Raw genomic sequence first — 24088 nt, forward strand, 5'->3', positions numbered from 1 at the left:
CAGCATATGTCAGGTTGGCTAACATAAGAACAGCCTTTAGAAACTTGTGTAAGGAATCTTTCAGAACATTATATACCACATATGTCAGACCAATCCTGGAGTATGCGGCTCCAGCATGGAGTCCATATCTAGTCAAGCATAAGACTAAACTGGAAAAGGTTCAAAGGTTTGCCACCAGACTAGTACCCGAGCTGAGAGGTATGAGCTACGAGGAGAGATTACAGGAATTAAACCTCGCTTCGTTGAAAGAAGAGTTAGGGGGGACATGATCACCACATTCAAGATTCTTAAGGGGATCGACAGGGTTGATAAAGACAGGCTATTTAACACAAGGGGCACACGCACTAGGGGACACAGGTGGAAACTGAGTGCCCAAATGAGCCACAGAGAGCAATACAACAACAATCAATATATAGGATAACTAATCAAGCTGAAATCTAAAACTAATGGTCATAAATTACAACTAAATAATATCAGCAAATAATATATGAACATATACAATAATATATTATTGATGCAATAAATACTGAACGTGAATGCAAAATAAATGACTGTAATTGAGAACTACTAATTAAGATTTTATTATAATAGCTATACTGACCGTGCCCAGGATACAACCCACATTTACATTTATCAAACTCCGAGGTATGTATTAATTTCTACATGAATAAGTGCATTAGGTGTAAAGAATCGTGCCCATACGTCTCTGTCCTGCACGGGAATGGAGCCTGTGACCATTCGGTTGTGAGGTGACTACGCTGTCTACTGCGCTACTGGGACCCTTAAATGTCTAGTGGCAGCCATGGTGCGCTTTATATATTTATACGTGTTTTGGAATATATTAACTCAACACCTTCAGGAAATTATAGAGCGTGAAAGAATATATAATTGCGTGTGTTAATGTTGGTTGTTGGAGTATATATGTGTATGTAGATGTATATGTGTATGTATATGTAGAGGAGGAGGAGGAGTCTCGCAGCGGGCGAGATCACACGAGAGAAGCTACCGAGCTGGAGCACCCGGGCTCCCTCTCCTCCTCCTGCTGCTGCTGCTGCTGGTGCTGTGTTGTGTTGTTGTTGTGTGTCCTCCACACCACCTGCCACACTGCCTCCACCCCCACACTACTCAGCCATGAGTGAAGACAACACCGAGATCAAAGGTGAAGGAGAGTAGTGTGGTGACCAACCATCCTCCTCCTCCGTCCCGCAGCCCTTCACCACCACACTCCATGGTGCTCTCCCTCTCCCACCCTCTTCCTCTCTACACCCGCCTGCTGGATGGGGGAGTGGGGGGGTTCACACACATGGTGTATGTGTGTGTGTGTGAGAGAGAGAGCCAAGGGTGTGTGTGTACTCACCTAGTTGTGCTTTGGGGGAGGGGGGCTTTGCTCTTTCAGCCCGCCTCTCAACTGTCAATCAACTGTTACTAACCACTAACTAATTTTTTAATTTTTTTCTGCTTCCCCCAGGAAGCGGTTCCAACAGCTATCTTACTCCCAGGTACCTATTTACTGCTAGGTAACAGAGGTAGCAGGGTAAAAGAAACTTTGCCCATTTGTTTGTGCCTGATCCGGGAATCGAACCCGGGTCACATAATTACGAGTCCTGCGTGCTGTCCACTCGGCTACCAGACTCCGTGTGTGTGTGTGTAATTACCTAATTGTGGTTACAGGATGAGAGCTACGCTCGTGGTGTCCCGTCTTCCCAGCACTCTTTGTCATATAACGCTTTTAAACTACAGACGGTCTTGGCCTCCACCACCTTCTCCCCTAACTTGTTCCAACCATCTACCACTATGTTTGCGAAAGTGAATTTTCTTATATTCCTTCAACATCTGTGTTTAGTTACTTTAAATCTATGACCTCTTGTTCTTAAAGTTCCAGGTCTCGGGAATTCTTCCCTATCAATTTTATCGATTCCTGTTATTATTTTGTACGTTTTGATCATATCACCTCTTTTTTAAATAAATAATAAATAAATATATGTTTATTCAGGTTAGGTACATACATACGAGAGGTTTTACAAAAATTGATAGATTTATAGATAGAGCTAGTACATACAATACCTAAAGCCACTATTACGCAAAGCGTTTCGGGCAGAGGTTTTTTATTTTCTTCTATCTACTACTTTTGGCATATTTAACACCTCTAAATTGTCCTCGTAGCTCTTGTCCTTTTTTTTTTTTTTTTTTTTTTTTTTTTTTTTTTTTGAGATATATACAAGAGTTGTTACATTCTTGTACAGCCACTAGTACGCGTAGCGTTTCGGGCAAGTCCTTAATCCTATGGTCCCTGGAATACGATCCCCTGCCGCGAAGAATCGTTTTTTCATCCAAGTACACATTTTACTGTTGCGTTAAACAGAGGCTACAGTTAAGGAATTGCGCCCAGTAAATCCTCCCCGGCCAGGATACGAACCCATGACATAGCGCTCGCGGAACGCCAGGCGAGTGTCTTACCACTACACCACGGAGACTGCTAAAGTCTCCGTGGATAAAAAAGGATAGTCCTTCAGTTCTGGGAGCCACTTAGTGGCATGTCTTTGCACCTTTTCCAGTTTGTTGATGTGCTTCTTAAGATATGAGCACCACACAACTGCTGCCTATTCTAGCTTTGGCCTAACAAAAGTCGTGAATAATTTCTTTAGTATTTCACCATCCATGTATTTAAAAGCAATTCTGAAGTTAGAAAGCATGGCATAGGTTCCTCGCACAACGTTCTTAATGTGGTCCTCAGGTGATAGTTTTCTATCTAGAATCACCCCTAGATCTTTCTCTTTATCAGAATTCTTCAGATTCCTCACATAACTTATAGGTTGTGTGGGGGTCTGTGTTCTGCTATTCCACATTCCATAACATGGCATTTATTCACATTAAATTCCATTTGCCAAGTGGTGCTCCATTGCCCGAAACGCTTTGCGTACTAGTGGCTTTAGGTATTGTATGTACTAGCTCTATCTATAAATAAATCGGAATGTTTGTAACTCTGCATCTATGTATGTACTTTTCCTAAATAAAATATTATTATTATTATTATATACTTATTCTGTCCAGGTCTTCATGGAGAGCATGAAGAAGACCTGGACAAAATAAGCTTCCATAGCTACAACTACCACCAACAATTGCAGCAACACCAGGACTTACCACCACCATAACTAACACCATGTCCACTATAATCCCTTGCACTGCTCACCTGTTTCATGTGGTAACTCTCTGGTGCAGGAATTAATGAATTATCATTATTGAAAATTTATAAAAAAATTATGAGAACATGAAAATATTGACAAATTCAATGACTATTAATAAGTTCAAAACACAATAAGTGAAAAAAATTAAATTATTACTAAATTAATTTTTTGTGCACGTAACCTGTCAAATGACAACCTGGTGTGGATATTGTAGGGGATAAATTATTAATGACCACCATGTGCACTGTAACCACCACTACTATAACCATCACCCTTACCACCACTACTATAACCATCACTGTTACCACCACTACTATAACCATCACCATTACCACCACCACTGTAACCATCACCCTTACCACCACTACTTTAACCATCACTGTTACCACCACTACTATAACCACCACCATAATCACAGCCACTATAACAATTGCTGTTACCACCACTACTATAACCACCAACCACCACCATGACCACAACTACTATAACTATCAGTTACCACCACTACTATAACCACCACTGTTACCACCACTACTATAACCACCACTGTTACCACCACTACTATAACCACCACTGTTACCACCACTACTATAACCATCACTGTTACCACCACTACTATAACCACCACTGTTACCACCACTACTATAACCATCACTGTTACCACCACTACTATAACCATCACTGTTACCACCACTACTATAACCATCACTGTTACCACCACTACTATAACCACCACTGTTACCACCACTACTATAACCATCAGTTACCACCACTACTATAACCATCACTTACCACCACTACTATAACCACCACTGTTACCACCACCACTGTAACCACCATGACCACAACCACTATAACCACTACTACTATAACCACCAACCACCACCATGACCACAACTACTATAACTATCACTGTTACCACCATTACTATAACCACCACCACCATGACCACCACTACTATAACCACCACCATAACTACTGTACCTATCCATTTTCAACTTGATGGGAGGTGACACTGTTCTTTATCAATGGTTGTATTTTAAATATTTATATTAAAAGTGATAATTATTATAGTTAATAAAATGGTGTAGTATTGAGATGTTTATTATTGCAGGAGAACAAGAAGTGGATCTCATGGAAGAGCTGTTGGATTCTGCAGAAAATTTTGATGAACTCAATGATGTTTCTGATGATAAGAGCAGTAAGTTTGGCTGTCCTATGAGTTATTTTCAGTGGTATGGCAATCCATTTTCACTTTAGTACCTGTTTTGATTTACTCTAGATTTTATTAGGTTGAAATTTGTTATCTTATGTTTATCATATAAACTGTACTCAATTGAGAAGGTAGAATGTGTGTAATACAGTACTAAAGATTGTGTGTGTTGTAGGGAGGGTGTTCCATCTCTGCAGGAGGTCAACACTACAAGTTAGTCACATCCCATAATGCATATTGCTTTTGTCATTACTGTACTGTACTTAATGGTATGTTGTATGTATATATATGTATGTATGCCATACATACATCATCTGTAAACTTTTAACTCTACTCTCCTAGTGGTAGTTTCAAGAACTAAATATTGTTCTGAATTTTTCAGGATACCAAATATAAATGCATTGGGTGCAATTGATTATATGTACAGTATGTCAAAAGGTCTGGGTATGCATTATGAAACAGACTTTGTGAGTTACCTGTATTGGTGCTGTATACTCTACTGTATTGCAGTTAGAATTTGACTTGTCACTATGCATATGGTTAAGTAAGATAATTGAAGATTGCTTTCGCATGGTTGCGAAATAATTTACAACCACAGTTGGTTGTAAATTATGATTTGCAATTACTTATCTAAATTTATCCATGAGCCACTCTATAGTGGCCTTGACAGAGACAGGAAACTGTTGGCTTATAATTAAAGACAGTGTATAATTATAGATCTGGTAATGAACCGATATTTTTGGTTCAACGCATGTAAGCTAGTGACTTGCACACTTTACACTAGGAACGTGCTCTTACAAGAAATGTGACTTGCATTAGAAAATTATAATTAGTGGATAATAAACTTGTTTATTAGATTATTATAAATATGTAATACTTGCAATAATTATTATGTAATACTGTACATTATATTTATCAGAACCTGTTCCACACTTTCATGGAGAGTGGAATTGAAGATAATGATTACAGATTGAACTTGCTAATTAGATATCCTTTGTAGGCATACCTTATGGTTTTGCATGTTATTTTGTTAAAGATGGGTAAAAAAAAGGGTTATGCAATAGAGTTGCACTGAAGAAATTTACTAATGTTCTGTTTTCACCAATTTTATGTAGTGAGAAATAGATTGTAAACTATACCATCATGTGTGTGATTAATAGCAGAATGCTAGAAGTATGTAATTACCCAGGTGTAATCACCTAAGTGTAGTTCCAGGATGAGAGCTATGCTTGTGGTTTACCAGAAAAAATATAGACTTATATGAACACGTTTGCTGGTGATGCTAAGCTACTTGGGAAGATAGGAGACATAGATGATTGTCATACTTTGGTCTTTTGTCATGGTCTTTTTAATCATAACTAAATGTATAACTAAGCTTTAGGTAATTAAGAAGAAAAGTCTCATCTATTCTATTACTTTCTGCAATTTATCTCATCATTTATTGCAGTGAGTTTTTGTTAGGTCTGCTCACCATCTGAGTATAATAAAGGTTATTATAGCTCCAACTTTATTCAGTAATTATTAAATATTAATATGAATTTAAAGTTGGTAATAGGATATGTGTGTGTTTTAGACAAACGTCGGAAGAAAGTTGCCGAGTCTAAGGATGCCTTGTCTAAGGTTAAAAAGGACGAGAGTAAAGAAGTTGCAGCTAAGAGAGCAAAGCTGAAGGAGAAACAGGAAGCAGCACGTGCTAAGAGAGAGGGCAAGAAGAAACCCAAGACTGTTAAGAAGGATACTGAGGGTGGTGAGTTACTGTGTATTTTAAAGTTTTCATTATAGAGTATTGTTGGGTGACTGTAAGTATACTGTACTGTATTAGCTGTTGTGTGGTAACTGTCTCTCATTGGCCAATGTAATAGGTCATGTGTTGACTGTTGACAGTAGCCGGTGCTGTGTGGTGACTGTTGACAGTAGCCGGTGCTGTGTGGTGACTGTTGACAGTAGCCGGTGCTGTGTGGTGACTGTTGACAGTAGCCGGTGCTGTGTGGTGACTGTTGACAGTCGCTGGTGCTGTGTGGTGACTGTTGACAGTAGCCGGTGCTGTGTGGTGACTGTTGACAGTAGCCGGTGCTGTGTGGTGACTGTTGACAGTAGCCGGTGCTGTGTGGTGACTGTTGACAGTCGCTGGTGCTGTGTGGTGACTGTTGACAGTAGCCGGTGCTGTGTGGTGACTGTTGACAGTCGCTGGTGCTGTGTGGTGACTTGACAGTAACCGGTGCTGTGTGGTGACTGTTGACAGTAGCCGGTGCTGTGTGGTGACTGTTGACAGTCGCTGGTGCTGTGTGGTGACTTGACAGTAACCGGTGCTGTGTGGTGACTGTTGACAGTAGCCGGTGCTGTGTGGTGACTGTTGACAGTCGCTGGTGCTGTGTGGTGACTGTTGACAGTAGCCGGTGCTGTGTGGTGACCTGATGGGTCTCATGGTAATTAGTGAGTGGACTGATTGGCACTCCCTGTGATTCCAAGTAACTTTTGGGACCATTTGTATTTTGTTTTTAGGAACAATCAAGAGTCTACTCAGGAAGAGTTTTTTGTACATTTTATTTTTAAATTCCGATTCTTTTTAAATGCAATTCTGCTTTCCTAGGCATTCCCATAGGTTTTTAATATTGTTTTGGGTTCATTAAATTTATTTATGCTAACTTTGCATAATTACATTAAATTAAATATTTATATTTGTCCAGTCCAGTTTGCAATTATTGTTTATTGTGAACACTACTAACCATAGCATTATTGTATAATAATAGATGAAGGAGACAAGACAGGTGAAGGTGAAGGAGAAATGGAGTTTGATACTAGAAGTGAAGCATCGTCTGATCACCAGTTCTCTGACGACGAGCCATCCATGAGCGAGGCATCCAGGGCGTCGTCCATCTCAAGGGAATCCTCAAGTAAGTTGGGGAAGTTTGCTGTCCACAAAAATTATTTTATAACCACACCTACATTAGGAAGAACATGTGTCAAAGCTTCATTCTACACTATATCAGAATCAGAATTAAGTTTTTATTCATAACTTACACAAATCATTCTAGTAATGGTTCAACTAAATAGTTGTACAACAGTCTAAACCAAGCTTTCATTTTTGGCATAAAGTGAGTAACATTTAGCTTAAAATTTGACAGGTGACATATATTGGGGGAAAAAAGTGTTTACCACACAGTCAAATTATAACATTGAACAAAAATGCAATGTACAGTACAGGATTTGGGTGTACTCATGTCAGAAGACCTTACCCTTAAAGAACACAATAAAGTAGCTGTCACAACTGCAAGAAAAAAACAGCATTGCCTGTAATGCTGAGCATAACAGTCAACTTACAGCCCCCTTATGCTGAGCAGTTTAAGGGCTAAGGTAATCAAAGGTTTACAGATTTTTTGAACATTTTCAGTTTCTGTTCTAATATGGCCATTGCTTACTGTACTTCTAATTTCATGTATTTTCACATTAAGGCTTTTCCTTTTCTTACAGTCGAGAAAGAAGAAATGGAAGATAAAGAAGACAACAGGAAACGCAAGCGTAGTGCTTCAGAAAGTTCCATCAAGAGCAGTGAGGATCGTGAGTACTTAGAACTACAGTATTCTGTTCTTGGTATGGTCATGATGTGCACTCTACATATTTCCATAGCTCTTTAACCTGACATTTATTATTTTAAAATTTGAAACAATAAATAGAGCAATGATTGCATGAAAGGCTCTTGTCTACCTGTTACTTTGCTCGCTCTTGTAGCTTTGGCAAATTGGCTCCACCCAAGAAATTATTCATTGTAAACCTGTATATATTTAATTTAACACCCCACTATGACAAGGAGACGTTTAAAACAGTTGTGGGCTGGAACACGGCGTGTCTCAATCCACCATATATTTTGAAAACTCCTTTCACTTTACGATTTTTCTGTTTACGAGCCACCACTGGGAACGGAATAAATATTTGAAAACCAAGGTATCACTGAAGAAATCCACAAGGGCTGTGATGAGGGTTTGAACCTATGCACGGGATGTTCCCAGATGCACTGTAGTCAACTGGACCACAACATGGGCAAAAGAATTGTAACCTGGAGTGCTACTGCCCTCACTAGGATCCCGAAGCTTCTTCAAAGCCTAATCGGGGTTTCACACAATTCCCCCATATTGGGGGATATTTGTTCAAATGAACAATATATGTTCAAATGAACAAATATTTGTTCAAATGAATAAATATTTGTTCATTTGATACATCATGTTATTGTGATTTGTGTGTATAAAGGTATCACTGTATCAGAAACAGGATGGGTCCAAGTACAGAGCCCTGTGGGACTCTGCTGGTGTATTAGCATTGATATGGGTCAATGGCTGTTGTTCAGAAGCAACTGAGTGGAGGCCTTGCTTGGAAAAAATCACCCAACTATGCATATTTGGTGGGGGGGGGGGGCACCAAACTGTGAAATATGCATGGTGACCAAGGATGGGTTTGTTAAAACACCTGATATCCTCTTTAAATGATTTAGCAGATAATATTTTGAAATGCAGCATTTTGGTTTAACCCTTAACATGCTAGGGGTATAATATCCTTTCTTCCCCACAGGCGCATGTAATTTTGAAAAAAAAAAAAAATTTTCTTCCTAACCTGTTAATGTGTGTTCACTGATCACGGGAAAAATAATAAAAAAAATCGTAAGTGGCATATATTGCCCGGTATAGGGCGGGGAAGCCTGGCAAAAAATAGGAGCTGACTCAGCGTGCGTCCCAGGCAGTCTGTTGATCGCCAGCTGTCAGGCCGGAGTTGCCACAAAGAGATAATTACCTAATTATTTCAATGACTGATTGATTTTTCATAGTTTTTTTGCTGTAATATTATTCAATAGTGTGTAGTTTGATATATTTATATAATAAAATGAGTGAATCATCGCTGTACTCAAAAATATGGTGTGCATATTGTTGATTCAATTATGTTCATCAATCAGTGAACAAATACTATGTCAGTTATTACACTATATACACAGGTTATATATAAGTATCTGCATGTTTTGTTCACCATAACGAACCACTAAGTAGCTATTATGAGTCAAAAAGTAATGAGGAGTGACCGCCGTGTACCAGCCAGTCACTCCCGCCCTCCCTCCAGTCATCTGACTCACCCACATTCTCCTCCCACAATACTGTTTTTGCTTTTATTCACTATATACAGACGTTATATATAAGTATCTACATTCGTGTTCACCATAACGAACCACTAAGTTGGCATGCTGAGTGGCAGTGCCAGTGGCAGCCCGCCACTGGTTGCTACTTCCTCCCTCCCTCAAGTCACCTGACTCACCCACACTCTCCTCCCACAAGACTGTTTTTGCTTTTATTCACTATATACAGACGCTATATATAAGTATCTACATTCGTGTTAACAATAACGAGGCACTAAGTTGGTATGCTGAGTGGCAGTGGCAGCCCGCCCCCTGGCTGCCACTCCCTCCCTCACCTCACCTCACCCGACTCGCCACCATTCTCCACCCACCATACTGTTTTTGCTTTTATATACAGACGTTATATATAAGTATTTACATGTTTTGTTCACCATAACTGTACATCTAAGCTTGTATGGTGAGTAAAGGCACAAAGACATAGGACCTCACACAGTCAGCTGATGGCTGCCGCCCACAAGGCCAGACGCACTAATATTTCTCCTCCAACAATACTGTTTATGGTGTTATTATGCTATATACACACATTATATATAAATATCTACCTGTTTTATTCACCATACTTCTACAAGTAAACTGGTATGGTGCCCAAAGACCATCGTGGTAACCAGTAAACAACATCGTCGTCTGCACGGTGGCGTCGTGCAGACGACGCCACCACCCTCGCCAAAATGGCGGCTCCCAACCTTCTCCTCTTGCTGTTTATACCCTCTATACACACGTTATATATAAGTATCTACATTTGTGTTCACCATAGCGAACCACTAAGCTGGTATGGTGAGTGCAGTCAATAAAAGGTGGCCACACAGTCAGAAGACATCGCCACCACCCTCCCTCCCACAGCATTACTCCTCCCTCCATGGCGCACAGCGCTAAATATCACCACAATCCTGCTATTATCAGAACCCTGGTCAGTTTTATCACAGTCAGGGGTCTTCTGTAATAATATCATCACTACATAATAACATGAACAAGTATATTATGGCATTTTTAGGCGATGCTGTGGTCACAAGCTGAACAGCAGTGCTGATAGCTCATGCTGCGTGCGTCAGGCTTGGTTGCTCACTCAATACTGAGGCCCCTAACACCCGGGAGTTTGGCCCACGATTTTTTTTTAAAATGGCGTCTGTTTACAAGAGCCCTGATAAAGGTGTGGTGAACCCCGTGTATCAGCAGGCTGTTTAAATCTTACGTAGTACTCCAACACGTCATATGACGTGATGCGCAGTAGACTGGAACAACTTCCAACACGTCATATGACGTGATGCGCACTTTAATGGTTAAGTAAATATATTTTAGTTTCAAAAATTAGATTTTTATATTTCAGCACTCAAAAAAACAAAAGAAAATTCCATCAAGAAGAAATACGACTACATTACTAAAGTGAATTACATGTTCCGGGATGCAAGATTCTTCCTTATGAAATCCAACAATGCTGAAAATATATCACTTTCCAAGACAAAGGGAGTGTGGTCAACACCACCCCAGAATGAGGCCAAGCTTAATCAAGCATTCAGAGAAGCCAGGAATGTAATACTCATATTCTCCATTAAGGAGAGTGGACGCTTTTGTGGTAAGTTAGTTTAACTCTTGAAGTGTAAAGTAATATTATATTACATTATATTATATTATATTATATTATATTATTTTATATATATATATATATATATATATATATATATATATATATATATATATATATATATATATATAATATATATATATAAAATAATATAAAATATATGACCATTTTATGAGTGAAAAGAAACAAAATTTAGCCCACATTAGTGTACTTAAATTCAAAATACTGTAAAATGTTTAACCTATCAAATTAAATATAAAACTTTATTCATAAATGGGTATAAATTTATAATTGGGGAAGTTTACATATAAAATTGCAGTGCAATAATTACAAAAGTGTTATAATAACAGCAGGTAGACATTATTATTATCTGAATCAGAATCAGAAATATGATTTGTACTGTACAAAAATACAGACCCCATCGTAGCTTCAAGAGTAAGTACAGAACAACTCCCAAAATCCAGGTCCCCAATGACGGTAACATCCAAATAGTGGAATGATTTTGCTACCAGAGTTCCTTGAAAGCTAGAGTGCATCAATTACTATGGAAGTCTCAGCAGCAGATGCTCATTGCATGTCTCGACAGTGGTAGACACTTTTATATTAAAAGATGGAAGAGATACAATGTTAGTCTAAAATTCCATAAATGAATTGGGGGAACATTTTTCATGTATTTTTTTTCTCGGTTCCAAATTCCATCACACTATTCTGAAAATGGGTCTCACTAGCATCACCTAGACTTGGTTTGCTAATGTTATAACCTTTCTTTGTATTTTTATTCACATAATCATCCCATCCACACGATTTTATTATGAATAGGAAAAAAAAAAAACGCTGTTAGTGTGAACAGAATATGTAGCAACAGTAAAAAGTGCTAGTATGTTGGTCGCTAACAATGTTTACCGCATCTCGGGTACTATACCTACCAAAACTAATTTATTGTAAGAACATTGTAGAAAAAATATAAGTTTCTGTGGGTAGCCCCTTCGGTTCCTTGGAGCTATCAGGCTAATATGCGAATCATTAGACCGGGGCATTAGTCTATGGAGTTCAGTCTACCGGGGACCACGAGCCAGACCCTGGCCCCCTCAGAGAGGAGCAGGGAGCAATGGCCCTGGAAACCACCCCGGTGGTTGGGGGTTTTCTTGATCTGCCATTGACCAGGGTTAGGCACCCAGAAAGGTAGGCATAACAAAACAGACCCCACATGGTAAAAAAAGTGCAATCGAAAACTGAACAGAGGCAGAACTCCCTCCAATCCCAAGGAAACAAGCAAACATCACACTCTATCACCGCATCACTCGTTCGTAACCCCCCCCCCCCCCCTCTTTCGAAGTGTTTGCCTTCGTGGTGTCCTCTGTGGTGTTGTAGTGTGTGGTGGCCAGGTGTCCTCTAAAGAACCAGGGGTGCATGCTCTTAGGAGCCTCCTTCTCTAAGTGCCCCTGTGAGTACTATCCTTGCATGTTAGGGTTCTCTTCCCTGGTGCATTTGGGAACCAATTCCGTACGGGTTTTTACTGCTCGGCACTTACCCTTTCCTTGGGGCCATCTTGGGTTTCGTGGCCCGTGTTTGGCCTTGGGTAGGGATTGGTATCGTGCTGGTCGGGGCATCAAGGTGTTGTGCAGCCTGCCTAGCTACGCGGCAGCTGGATCCTGTTTCCTCTGAGAATGTTGAAATTTTGTGGGGGTTTTCTTTTGTTTTTTGGTTTTCCTTGCTTGGTGTGGCTATAGTTTCCACTTACAATATATTGGTGGCTCTCTGCTAGGCCTCCGTGATTGTACACGTCGCATGGGGTTTCGGTGTTTTGATCTCCCCCCTTGTTAGCTTTGGTTCTTAACTGGTTAGCAACACCTTGCCTGGGCTTCCCGTAGCAGTCAGCCTACGGGCCCTGGAAAACCCTGTCGGGGCTCGGTGGACCTATGGATACATCTTTCGAATTTCAACCCACCTCGTGTGGGTTTGAAAATAGCTGTGTGCCCTTGTCTCAGGGGTGACAGTCGTCGATTTTGCTTCTTGTCGTGCTGCCTGTTGGGTCGACAACACTGTTGATCCGGAGTCTTGCTAATTGTGTTCTCTGCTTATCCTCCAGTAATATTCTGATGACATTACTGTTAGGGTACAGGCAGTATCCGTGTTGCATGATAAATTTAGGTTGATGCAACGCGCTAGGTTTGCAGGACCCGGCTCCCAGGACCCAGACCTGGGGGCGTTAGTCACTTCAACTTTGGTTCAGGCTCCCTGGTCCTTCCTCTGTTACTCATCCTGCACTTTCCTGCCTGCTTCCTGCTCCCAAACGTCTGAGGGTTTTGTAGTCGGGACAGGGTTTAGTTGGTAGTGAGACTCGGGCAGCTTAACACTTTCGCCCACTAATGACGAAGTATGGAGTCAATATTTTAGTACCTTATTTCCACTAATGACAATGTATGGCGTCAAAATTTGGTCTGCTTTCGTCCTGGTTGCGGGAGAGGCGCGCCACGGTTTTGGACATTATATGCCTATACTCTTGTAGGGAATGTCATTGCGAATACGTTGATACCAAAATGAAAGACCTAGGACGAAAATTGAGGTAACAAATTTGAAAAAAGTAAACACATTTTATTGCTCTTGATGAGTGCTCATGGGGGTAATGCGCTGTCACTTTCTCTGTTTGCTGTGGGTGGTACGCCAGGCTTTTTTACTTTATATATGCATATACTCCTGTAGGGAATGCTATTGCAATCTTAATGATACCAAAATGAAAGACCTATTACGAGACTTGAGGTGACCAAGTGAAAAAAGTGTACACATTTCACTGCTCTTTAGCGCTCCCGGGTATCATGCTCTCACTTTCTCTGTTCGGTGTGGGTGGTACACCGGGCTTTCGGACTTCATATGTATTTAATTGCATAGAGAATTCTATTGCAAACACATTGATATCAAATTGAAAAACCTAGAACGAGAATTGAGATGACAAAGTATACACTTTTCAGCATTACCGCACGCTCTAATGGAAGGCTGGGCGCGCCTCCCTGCTCTCTTCTGGGTAACCACGGCCTGCTTTCATCACGTCGGCGGGTGGAGCGTGCCACGGCTTTTGACATTATATGCATATACTTCTGTTGGGAATTGTATTGTGAACCCATTGATACCAAAATGAAAGACCTAGGACGAAAATTGAGGTGACCAAAGGGAAAAAAAAGTGTACATATTTTATAGCTCTTGTGCGCTCCCGGGTAATTCGCTCTTACTCTGTTTGCTGCGGGTGGTAAGCTGGGCTTTTGGAGTGTGTATGCTTTTAGTCCTGTAAAGCATTCTATTGCGAACACATTGATACAAAATTGAACAACATAGGACGAGAATTAAGGTGACAAAGTTGAAAAGAGTATACACTTTTCAGTATTACCGCGCACTCCCGCGTAACGCCCAAAACCACTAGGAAAGGGGGAGAGATCGCTCTGGAACCGCAAAAGTGTTTAGGGGCTGCCCCGTTTGGGATGAGGACGGAGGCACTTGAGCCAGTTCCGCCTTCTGAGGCTTCCGTGTCCTACCAGCAGGCCCCCCTTCTTTTCAGCCTCTTCCCTGGACTCCGCCTTTTCTTCAAGGGTAGAGGGTTTGGAGGCCGGCTCTGCCCCGGGTCCCGAATTGGGGGATCCCAAGCTGGGGAGGAGTGACCTGGGGACCTTGGGCCCCCTTTGACCCTGCTTGGGTGTTAGTGCCCTCTTTGCAGGGTTTCTCATTGATAGGGGAGGGATTTTCTTACCCCCCTTCCCTGTATGAGTATGATTTACCATCAGCTCCTCCCTGGGGTCCGGGTTCCCTTGGGTACCTCGGCTCCTTCATTCCAGAGGTTTTATGCCTCTCGAATCTCACCCAAGGAGGTTCAAGAGGCACTTGCTGTGTACCTCCTGCGAGACCGAATTCCACCCCATCATGAATCCGTCCTTATTTAAGTTCGGTTCTTCTTCCCTGTACAGTATTGGGGAAGTCTTGACTGTTTCAGGACCATCGCTTGAACTGTCCTGGTCCTTGGACAGGGTGCTCTCCTATCTTTCTTCACCACAGTTCGTGGTGGCCTCTTCGGTTCAAGATTGTTTTTCCAAGGCTCTGTTTCTGTTGGCATTGGCATCTAGGGGCTGGGTCGGTGAGCTTCATGCTATCCTCTGGTGCAGGGGTTTCTGCTCCTTAGGGCCTGGTAGTCGGTTTGTTTGATTGCAGCCTTCTCCTTCTTTTCTGGTGAAGAATGAGACGGCGGCTTTCCAGAGGGGTCCTTGGGTTATTGATAATTGGTTGGTCAGGCCGTGAGAGCATCATGTCTTGTGTCTGGTTGCGGCTTTTCGCCGTTACCTGCGCACTTCGGCTTCTGTGGCTGGGGATGAGCTTTGGGTTGATCCAGTTTCCACTCGTTCCCTGTTCCAGGGCTCGGGTTTCCCATTTTGTCCACAGAGTTATTAAGTCTAGCCAGCCTGCGGTCTATCCTCATGCCCATGACGTTAGGAAGTTTGCTGCTTTGGCTGCCGTGTTTGGCAACATGTCTTGGGTTGATATTCGAGCATGGGGTTTTTGGAGGTCGAACAGGGTCCTGGCCACCCAATATTTGGTTAATGTTCCTGGGCTTGGGCATTCTTGCAGGTTGCAGCCTGTTGTCTTAACTTCGCGTTGAGGAATGTGTAGCGGCCACCATCCAAGTAGGTCCCTCTTTGACTTATTTTTGGTTATGTGGTTCCTTGGTGCCAAAGGGGCTCCCACAGAAAACCAGCATTGAATGTAACGATACAGCATTTTCTGGGTGAGCCCCGGAGGCTCCCTGGCAACCCTCCTTCCCTCCAGTCCCTGGTAGACTGACTCCATAGACTAATGCCACGTTCTAATGATTCTCATATTAGCCCGATAGCTCCAGGGAGCCTGCGGGGCTCACTCGGAAAATGGCATTTCATTATATTCAACGCTGGTTTTTTATTCCCCTATAGAATTAGCAAATGACAAGTATAAAGCATTTCTTTGATTTTCCTCGGTTTTGGGTAGAGTTCTAATTCCCAAGTTCCCCTTGCCGTTGCCTTGTGGAAAGGACTACATTCTAGTCCTGTTTCCCAGTCAGGCTGCTTGGGTCTTAGAGGCCTAGCATGAATTTTAGGCTTGATGGTTCTAGTGAGCAGGCATTAGTAAGCTAGAGACATACCAGAAAATGTCACTTCATTGCATTCAGTACTTTATTTTAACACTATTTTTGTATCCTGTTACATGATGACTTGGGGATAATTATCTTGATCTGCTATGGTGAAACTACATCTAGGTTTATGTCTCAGGGTTTGCGCGACTTGCTGGTGAATCTCGAAGAGACCTTCCTCCTGTTACATGGGTTTTACCACCAGGATTATCAGCACGTGCCCTTGGAGGAGTTTTTGAACTGGACTGGATCTCTAGGTGAGTTGAAGTGATTTTGTGTAGCCTTTTTATTCTTAGAAAACTATAATTGTCCAGGTAGGATCCCCTATCTACTGAGCATATTAATATGTAATCTATAGACACAATACAGTATTAGGTCCTAATTTTGTTCTGGCTAGCATACAACCTGCAGTTTTCACCGAGGAAATTGCATCTATTTATCCATTCACAATAGTTTTGGATTGGAATGTTTAATTCATGTCAAGTCTTTCAAGGCCCTATTTCAGCACTGTTTATATTGCATTGTATACTTCTGCTGTGTTCATAGTAAAGGGACAATACTAACAATTTGTGCAATTCCAATACAATACCTTCCACTAAAAAGTCTTGATTCCGATGTGATTATCAATTCCAATTCCGAATCTTTTTCAAAATATAGTTGGAGACCTTTTTTCTGAAATTATTCGTATTGTAGTTTGTAAAATTAATGCTTTATATTATGAGCATGGTAAAGTATTAATAATATAATAGAATGATTTAAGAATGGAAAACAGTTGGTAAGTCCAGCTTAATCTTCTGGAAAATACCTGAAAAGTGAAAACATCTCATTATGCATACAGATATACATGCTTTAATTGTGGACGAAACAATAAATTAAAATGTGTATTCTTATTTTAAATAAAGTTAATATTGCAACACTAGCTCATTTGAAGCATAGCCAATTCCTTTTTACTCAAAAAGTGATCCTTAATGTACAAAATGTAAGAAAATAAGAAACACAGAAAACATTGCATTACTCATCACAGTTATATACAATTTAAAATATATTAACTTTTTAATCCTTTTTTCATAAAATTTCAATTAATTTTGATATTAAATTCATTTTATTAAATCCCTTTCACGTTTTTGCCCGCTTACTATTTTGTTAAGTTGTGGATGGAATTGTCTTCAACAACCTTTTCCTTCAGTGCAGATATGTGCCCGCGCATCCTTCTTTGGCCAGGGCTCGAATCCTGTTGGACTTTGAGGTGCAAAAGGTGCTGTAAGGGTGTGATTAGTGTGGGCATCTGGAGATAATGTGGCAGGGCGGATGATGTATTTCTCAGGTGATGCAGTGTGGTGAGAGGCACGAATACCTTTTTTGATCTCCTTTCAGTGATTCAATATGTTGTTATATTTTCTGTTTTTCAGGAGAGATTTGTCCTTCACTAAAACACAACATCTTTATAATCCTTGGAATGAGGGCAAACCAGTTAAGATTGGCAGAGATGGTCAGGTATGGATATAATTCACATGCTCTTAATCCTTATTTCAGTCTTGTGAAGTTCAAAATGTACACTATAGGTTACAAATGTTCATTGTGACTTTAGTGTTAAGTTTCATGTAAATTAAATGGCCTCAGTATTTTCATAAAGAAAATGTTATACATATTATTTTATTGCAGTATGTAGACACGTAAAACAAACTTTTTAAATTCCCTTCTTGTATAGTTTGGTAAGTGAAGGCATAGGTATGTTTAACACTCGTTCTTGTTCCATGTAACACTGAAGTGTAATTTTTATCCTGCAGGAGTCATTGAAAAAAAAAAGGTATAATGTGGATGGAGTTAATGAACTGCTACTTATTGTCAGATACTAAAGAAGCTTTTTGCAATGTATTCAGAGGAACTACAAGCAAGGGGGTTATGCACTTAAAAAAATGTAGAAGAAAATTTGTTCTTTCTGTGGGGAGCCCCTTCCGCTCCCTGGAGCTATGGCTAATGTGTGATATATTAGAACGGGGCATTAGTCTATGGAGTTCGACCTACCGGGGACCACGAGCCAAAACCTGGCCACCCTCAGAGAGCTTGCAGGGAGCAATGGTCCTGGAAAACCCTCCCTGTAGTTGGGTTTTTTCCTTATCTGCCATCGTCCAGAGTTAGGCACCTGGTCCCTGGTAGGTCAAACTGCATAGACTAATGCCCCCGGTCTAATATATCACACATTAGCCCGATAGCTCTTGGGAGCCTCCGGGGCTCACCCAGAAAATGGTGTTTCATTACATTCAACGCTGTATTTTTCAGTTATGCATTTATGTTAATTTCAGCAAATATGTTACCGTAAGCTTAAGTCATGCACTGATACAATTACAGGGTGTGTACTCGCTTGGATGTGCTCGTAAGGTACCGAATTGGCCTCGACGGCATCCTCATCTAGCAGTTTCATTTATTTACAACTCTTAAACAGAAGAAATTTCTTTTGCTGTCTGTGTCTTCAGTTTCCATTTTATTCCTTCATTCTGCTCTTCCTCACCTTGAACATTCCGTCTCCATCTACTCAGTCCTCTGCGAGGCTCTGAGGTTGGGGGGGGTTCTGGGATTATTGATTAACCAGTGCCCTAGGGTTCACATGCTTGTATATACAGCAATCTGCCGAAACCTTTTGTGCTGCATTCAGTGTCAATTCATCCAGTGAGTGTCCCTATTGCCTGGGTGTCTTTACCTTCAGGCCCTGGCAAGCTTTGTGGAAATTTGGTGTGGTTTATCTTTGACTGGGCCCCCTCAATCAGGCTTCTTGTTAGTTTGAGGGATGTCCATTGGTTTAGGTAAATCTGCTCTCAACAAGTGAATCAACTTTTGTTTTTTGTGAAATTTACTCTCTCCAAATTATTCAGTTTCATGGTTTACTGTTCTGATCCTTGTGGGAACAACATGAAATAATTTACTTATTGGCACTTTATTTTCTTCCAAGACTTCCATCTCATTCATAAACTTGAAATAAGTATTGTCAGTGCAACAGTATATAAACCATAAAAAACAGTCACATTTTATTAATACGGTATCTGTTTTTAATTGTACTTGGTATAGATTTATATCAATAGTGAAAGTTTTATTAGGCAGCAAAATTTATCCATATATGTGTAATTTGTGGAAAGATTGTTATACTTTATTATGAATAAAAATGTAGATACAAATGCTCTTTTAAATTTTTCAGGAAATTGAACCACGTGTAGCAGAGGAACTGTGTCGACTCTTTCCCAAAGATGAAGGAATTAATCTCACACCTGTTTTGCACAAGAGTAAACGTGCTGCTCGAGTGGCCCATGCTAGGGGTCCACTTCGTCGGCCGCTACAATCAACAGGAGACCGCCGAGGCCGTCCCAGAGAACGTGGAAGCTTCAGAGGTCGGGGGGACATTGGCTTCAGGTGCGTCACTACCACGGGAGTTGAGTCTCGAAATGGAGAAGCCTGCATTTTGCTGATACTGCCACTGATACTTAATGTATCTCCTCAGTTTATGCCACAACCAGAACTACAGTTTTCACTACTTTTTACACAAAAATTGTTTCATTTAGTTGATTGGTGGCTTAAGCAAACAAAACCAGATTGACACAAACATTCACTCCAACTCACTAACTTCACTCATGTTAGATTATGTATATCCTACAAGTTATTAAACAGATCATTCACAACACAACATTATTCCTGCTGTTAGTTCCTGCGAGATGCATTACTGAGTGAGACTACAGGAAACCTGAGTTTTCAGATTAGTAACAGTGGCAGTGGGCATCAGGTTATTCTCCAGCTCCATCAGTGCAGTAAAAGGACTCGCTTTCTGTTGGTGAGCGGCGGCGTGCCACAGCCGCTACTACTGGTATGAGGGTAAACGTGTGAGACAGGTCAGGCCCCAAGTGGCCCCGCCCCACTCACTCACTCAGTGTCTTGTTACCGCTCTGTCTCTCACCCCGGTGCTGAGGACCCTTATCCTCTCACAGGACTCTGTCCCTTTCTCTCTCACACAACCTGGCTAGTGAGTGACACACCTAGCACACAAACATACCAGTGCAGTGCGTACCTCCTCATCATTCTTATATAACTACAGTTATGAAGAACTTTGTTACTTGGTTCTAAAGAGCAGGCATAGACTAGGAATTTCCTTTTGATGATTAGAACTTAAAAGGTAGACAAGTGTGTATTGTAAAGCTGGTAAAAGTTAACACCCTGTGGACTTGTCCATCACTGTATCTTGAGGGACTTACATCCAAATATTAGTATAACGAACTTCGTGAAAGTAGTGAATGGTTGGCTCAAGTCCACGTACCAGCAGTAGGTGACACTCACTAGCAGGTTGGCACAGAGCCAGGCCCAACCATGTGGACTCGGCTTAGCTGTAAGGTATTGGTCATAAACTTGTTGGTAAGGTAGTATCTTGCATGGACTCGCTCAAGCATTCAGGACTAAGTGTGTTGGAGATTTGATAAAGCTTAAACCAGAGATTATAGGCGGCAGTATCCCAGTGCTGATTAATTGATCTAAAAGAGAGTATTTGCCTGGCTAATGAAATAGTGATGGGATATTAGTGAGAGTGAGAAGTGATTAGTGGAAGTGAAAGTGAATTAAAATGAAATTACATGCGAAATAGTGGTGCATTGCGTTATATTCAAGACCACAAGAGGGCAAATCCCTGACATCCGTACTTATCCTCACCCAATGTCTACACAACACTTCATCATCACATGGTGAGTACAGCACAACATTTTATTATATATATATTTATATATATATATTTTATATAGTTTCATATATGACACTTTTCAGGGCTAGTAATTTCAACTTCGTATGTATTTCCATTCTGATGATATTTGAACTAAAATGCATATAATTTTTATGCCTGGTCAAGAGGTAATCAGAAATTCTTTGGAAGTATAAGTTTTCTTTGTCTTTGAAATCGTGTATTATTGATTTTTTAATTCGAACATTTCTTGAATGTCCTTGCTGGAATGTTATGATTATTGTGTTGAATCCTCAGACTCTAATAGATAGTGTCTTTAAGCTCTTTCCTGTTTTCATGATATCATAATGAATTGCCATTTTGCCTTTGAGATGCTCATTGATGAGAATTACATGCCATATACTGACTGATTATATGGCCCTCCACTATGAAAATTTCAATAAAACTGAATATTAATAATGGGATGCAGAAAGAGATTTACTACCAAAGCAAAGTACTGTAAAGATATAAATGAATTAACAGGACAAAATATGGGAAGTAGTAGTTTGCTTGGCTCTGGAGATGAAGACAGATAGGAATTAGAATCTAATCCAAAAGATTGTGCATCAATATAAATTTCATGAGTACGAAAAAGATGAGAAACTACAAATATTTACAGAGGTCATCAAATGTATTGAATAAGGAAAGTTTTGAAAGAGAAAGAAGGATGGATGTAGGTGTTGAAAATATTTGTAGATGGAGTTTTAAGTAAGGAGGATTGAGTGGGCATATTAGTGTGTAGACTGGGATGGAACAGTGACACACTGGCAGAGAAACGTCTCACAACCCAGCAAGTGGGGGGGGTATTAGTGCACCAAAAATTAGAAATAATAAGTATGGAATACAAGTTGACGAGTGCTAAGAAACTTTAAAATAATCATCATCACTATTCATCGAGACATTTTACAAAAATACAGTGTCCACTCAATTTAACGGCCTATATGGGGCTGTACCCTGGTCGTTATTTCCGGAGCTCCGTTATTTCCGAAGTTAAGTCGAGTCGGGTAATTTTTCAAGTAACATTCAGGTAGGATATACTTTATACTGTATAACTAAAATTAAATCAAATTCTTTGTGTAATTGTGTTCCAATTTAGTGCCACGCCGACGATTATGCCAGCTGGTGGCTGCTGCATGGATGATGTGTGAACACGGTCGGATCAAGTCCAGATGGGTGGGAAAAAATTTGTTCATTTCTTTGTATTGCAAAATATTTCGTGTATCAATCAGTGATTGTCAATATTTTCTCAATAAAATTTTAGAGATGTGTTTTGTTTTACCCTGAACAGTGCAGGTAATGTATTTTTAATGTTATGACACAGGCTGTGGCGGCCAGGCCATAACAATGGCGATCGAGCCTTGTCACTGAGAGCTAGCCAAGACAAAATATTTTGAGCTCGCCTTTTCTCTCCTAATGATAGAATATACATTTGCAGAGACCAATATGTAGCTTTTGTAGAAAAAAACAATTAATATGTTGTAATACTATAATAAAATTGGTAAATTGACTTACTTTTAATGAAGCTGAAGATTACGAAGCTGTGAAGATTACGTCATCCTCTGCAGCGCTTGTTTTATATTGTTCAGTACTGTATACTGGGTACATACTGTATGTACACTTATTTTCAGGCATTCACTTCACACAACAGCTAGCCTTACTACTAATTCACACGAGTTCTAATTCTAATTCACAATTGAAAATTATTTCTACTGTATATTTACATTCTACAGTATCTTTTTGTCAAGACTTAAATAATCATTAACACTTACAATACTGTACTCTATTAACACTTTTTACACTAATTTATATTCCTTTCAATCATATTTTATATCGTTAGTGGAGGCTATACGACTTCTGATGGAAATTCAGCATCAGCGGGTCCAACATGGCATGTTGAGCATTCGTTGCTGGCGGATGCTCCATGACTTGTCGATGGGAATTCAGCATTGGCGGGTGCAGCATATCTTGCAGAGCATTCGTTGCCGGTGGAGGCTGCACAACTAATTGATAGGAATTCAGCATTGGCGGGTGCAGCATATCTTGCAGAGTATTCGTTGCCGGCGGAGGCTGCACGACTTGTTGATGGGAATTCAGCATCGGTGGGTGCAGCATAGCTTGTAGGGCACTCGTTGCCAGCGGATGCTGCATGACTTGTTGAATTCCCAGTGGGTGCTTTCACGAACCGTTGAAATCATGAATTTATCTATTTTTGTCTGAATCTGATTTTCTCTGGCTAATATTCTGAGACATTGCTCTCAGCCACGCGAGTTCACAGTAAACAATGCGGTCACATGGCCAGGTGCAGTACATTCTAGGTCCGTGGGAAAAAAATACCTATTGCCTATACTATAAAAGGTATTTAATAAGAAAACAAAGAATTTTGCTTAATAACAATTGTTTTAAAATATTTTATTAATAATTTAGAATTTTCTTCATAAAACTGAATCATTTTAAAAGAAAGTTAAGATTTAATATATATATAATCGTGACAAGTGGCCTTGTACCATGCATGTAACAAATGTTGTAACCCTCTTTGTGTAATGAAATTTTAAAATACAATTAAGTTAGATATATTTACACATACTAAAAGAATAGGGGTGATAGGAGAGAAAATATCAAAGTGTTCAGTGAGGATCCACAAGGTCTTTTCTGGGTACTCTTTATTTTCTTCTCCGAGGCTATGGGTCCCTACACTTGCACCAGAGGTGGTACCCCTATTAGGAAAAAAAAAATACAGTATATATATACTAGTGTGTATATATATACAGGCATACCTCAGTTTAAGAGTTTAATTGGTTCCTGGAGACGCCTCGTATTCCGAAAACTCGCATTCCGAAGCTAATTTCTCCATAAGAAATAAAGGGAAATGAATTAATCCGTTCCTGACTACCCCAAAAACCCCACATCAAACTAAATTTTTATACCTAATTCATCTAAATAAACCTACAAAACTATGTTCAAGTTATTACTTACCTTGCTGTTGAATGCTGTAGGCGTATGGAAGATGGTGAGGAGGTGGGAGGAAGAGAGGAGTTACTGTTTGGA

The 24088-nt window shown here is 40.3% G+C and overlaps 1 protein-coding gene across 7 annotated transcripts in view; it reads left to right on the plus strand.

Moving 5' to 3' along the window:
* Positions 1-771: 771 nt before the first annotated feature.
* Positions 772-24088, plus strand: part of Ythdc1 (YTH domain containing 1) — a 78676-nt gene continuing 55359 nt past the window's right edge. For 2 of the 7 annotated variants that reach the window (XR_011225783.1, XM_069317976.1), the window contains exons 1-9: positions 972-1159; positions 4300-4386; positions 5972-6145; positions 7149-7292; positions 7870-7956; positions 10899-11144; positions 16436-16553; positions 17706-17790; positions 19487-19698. Coding sequence is in view for 2 of the 7 variants with exons in the window: in XM_069317976.1 (XP_069174077.1) it covers positions 1132-1159; positions 4300-4386; positions 5972-6145; positions 7149-7292; positions 7870-7956; positions 10899-11144; positions 16436-16553; positions 17706-17790; positions 19487-19698 (1181 nt within the window). In the remaining 5 variants the exon portion in view is untranslated. Of the gene's footprint in view, positions 806-971; positions 1160-1225; positions 1342-4299; positions 4387-5971; positions 6146-7148; positions 7293-7869; positions 7957-10898; positions 11145-16435; positions 16554-17705; positions 17791-19486; positions 21012-22139; positions 22439-24088 lie in introns of those variants that run through there. The other 5 variants (XR_011225785.1, XR_011225784.1, XR_011225781.1 and 2 more) reach the window with 5 other exon arrangements.

Source organism: Procambarus clarkii, chromosome 89 (genome assembly GCF_040958095.1).
Source record: "Procambarus clarkii isolate CNS0578487 chromosome 89, FALCON_Pclarkii_2.0, whole genome shotgun sequence".
NCBI classification, from domain to species: Eukaryota; Metazoa; Arthropoda; class Malacostraca; order Decapoda; family Cambaridae; genus Procambarus; species Procambarus clarkii.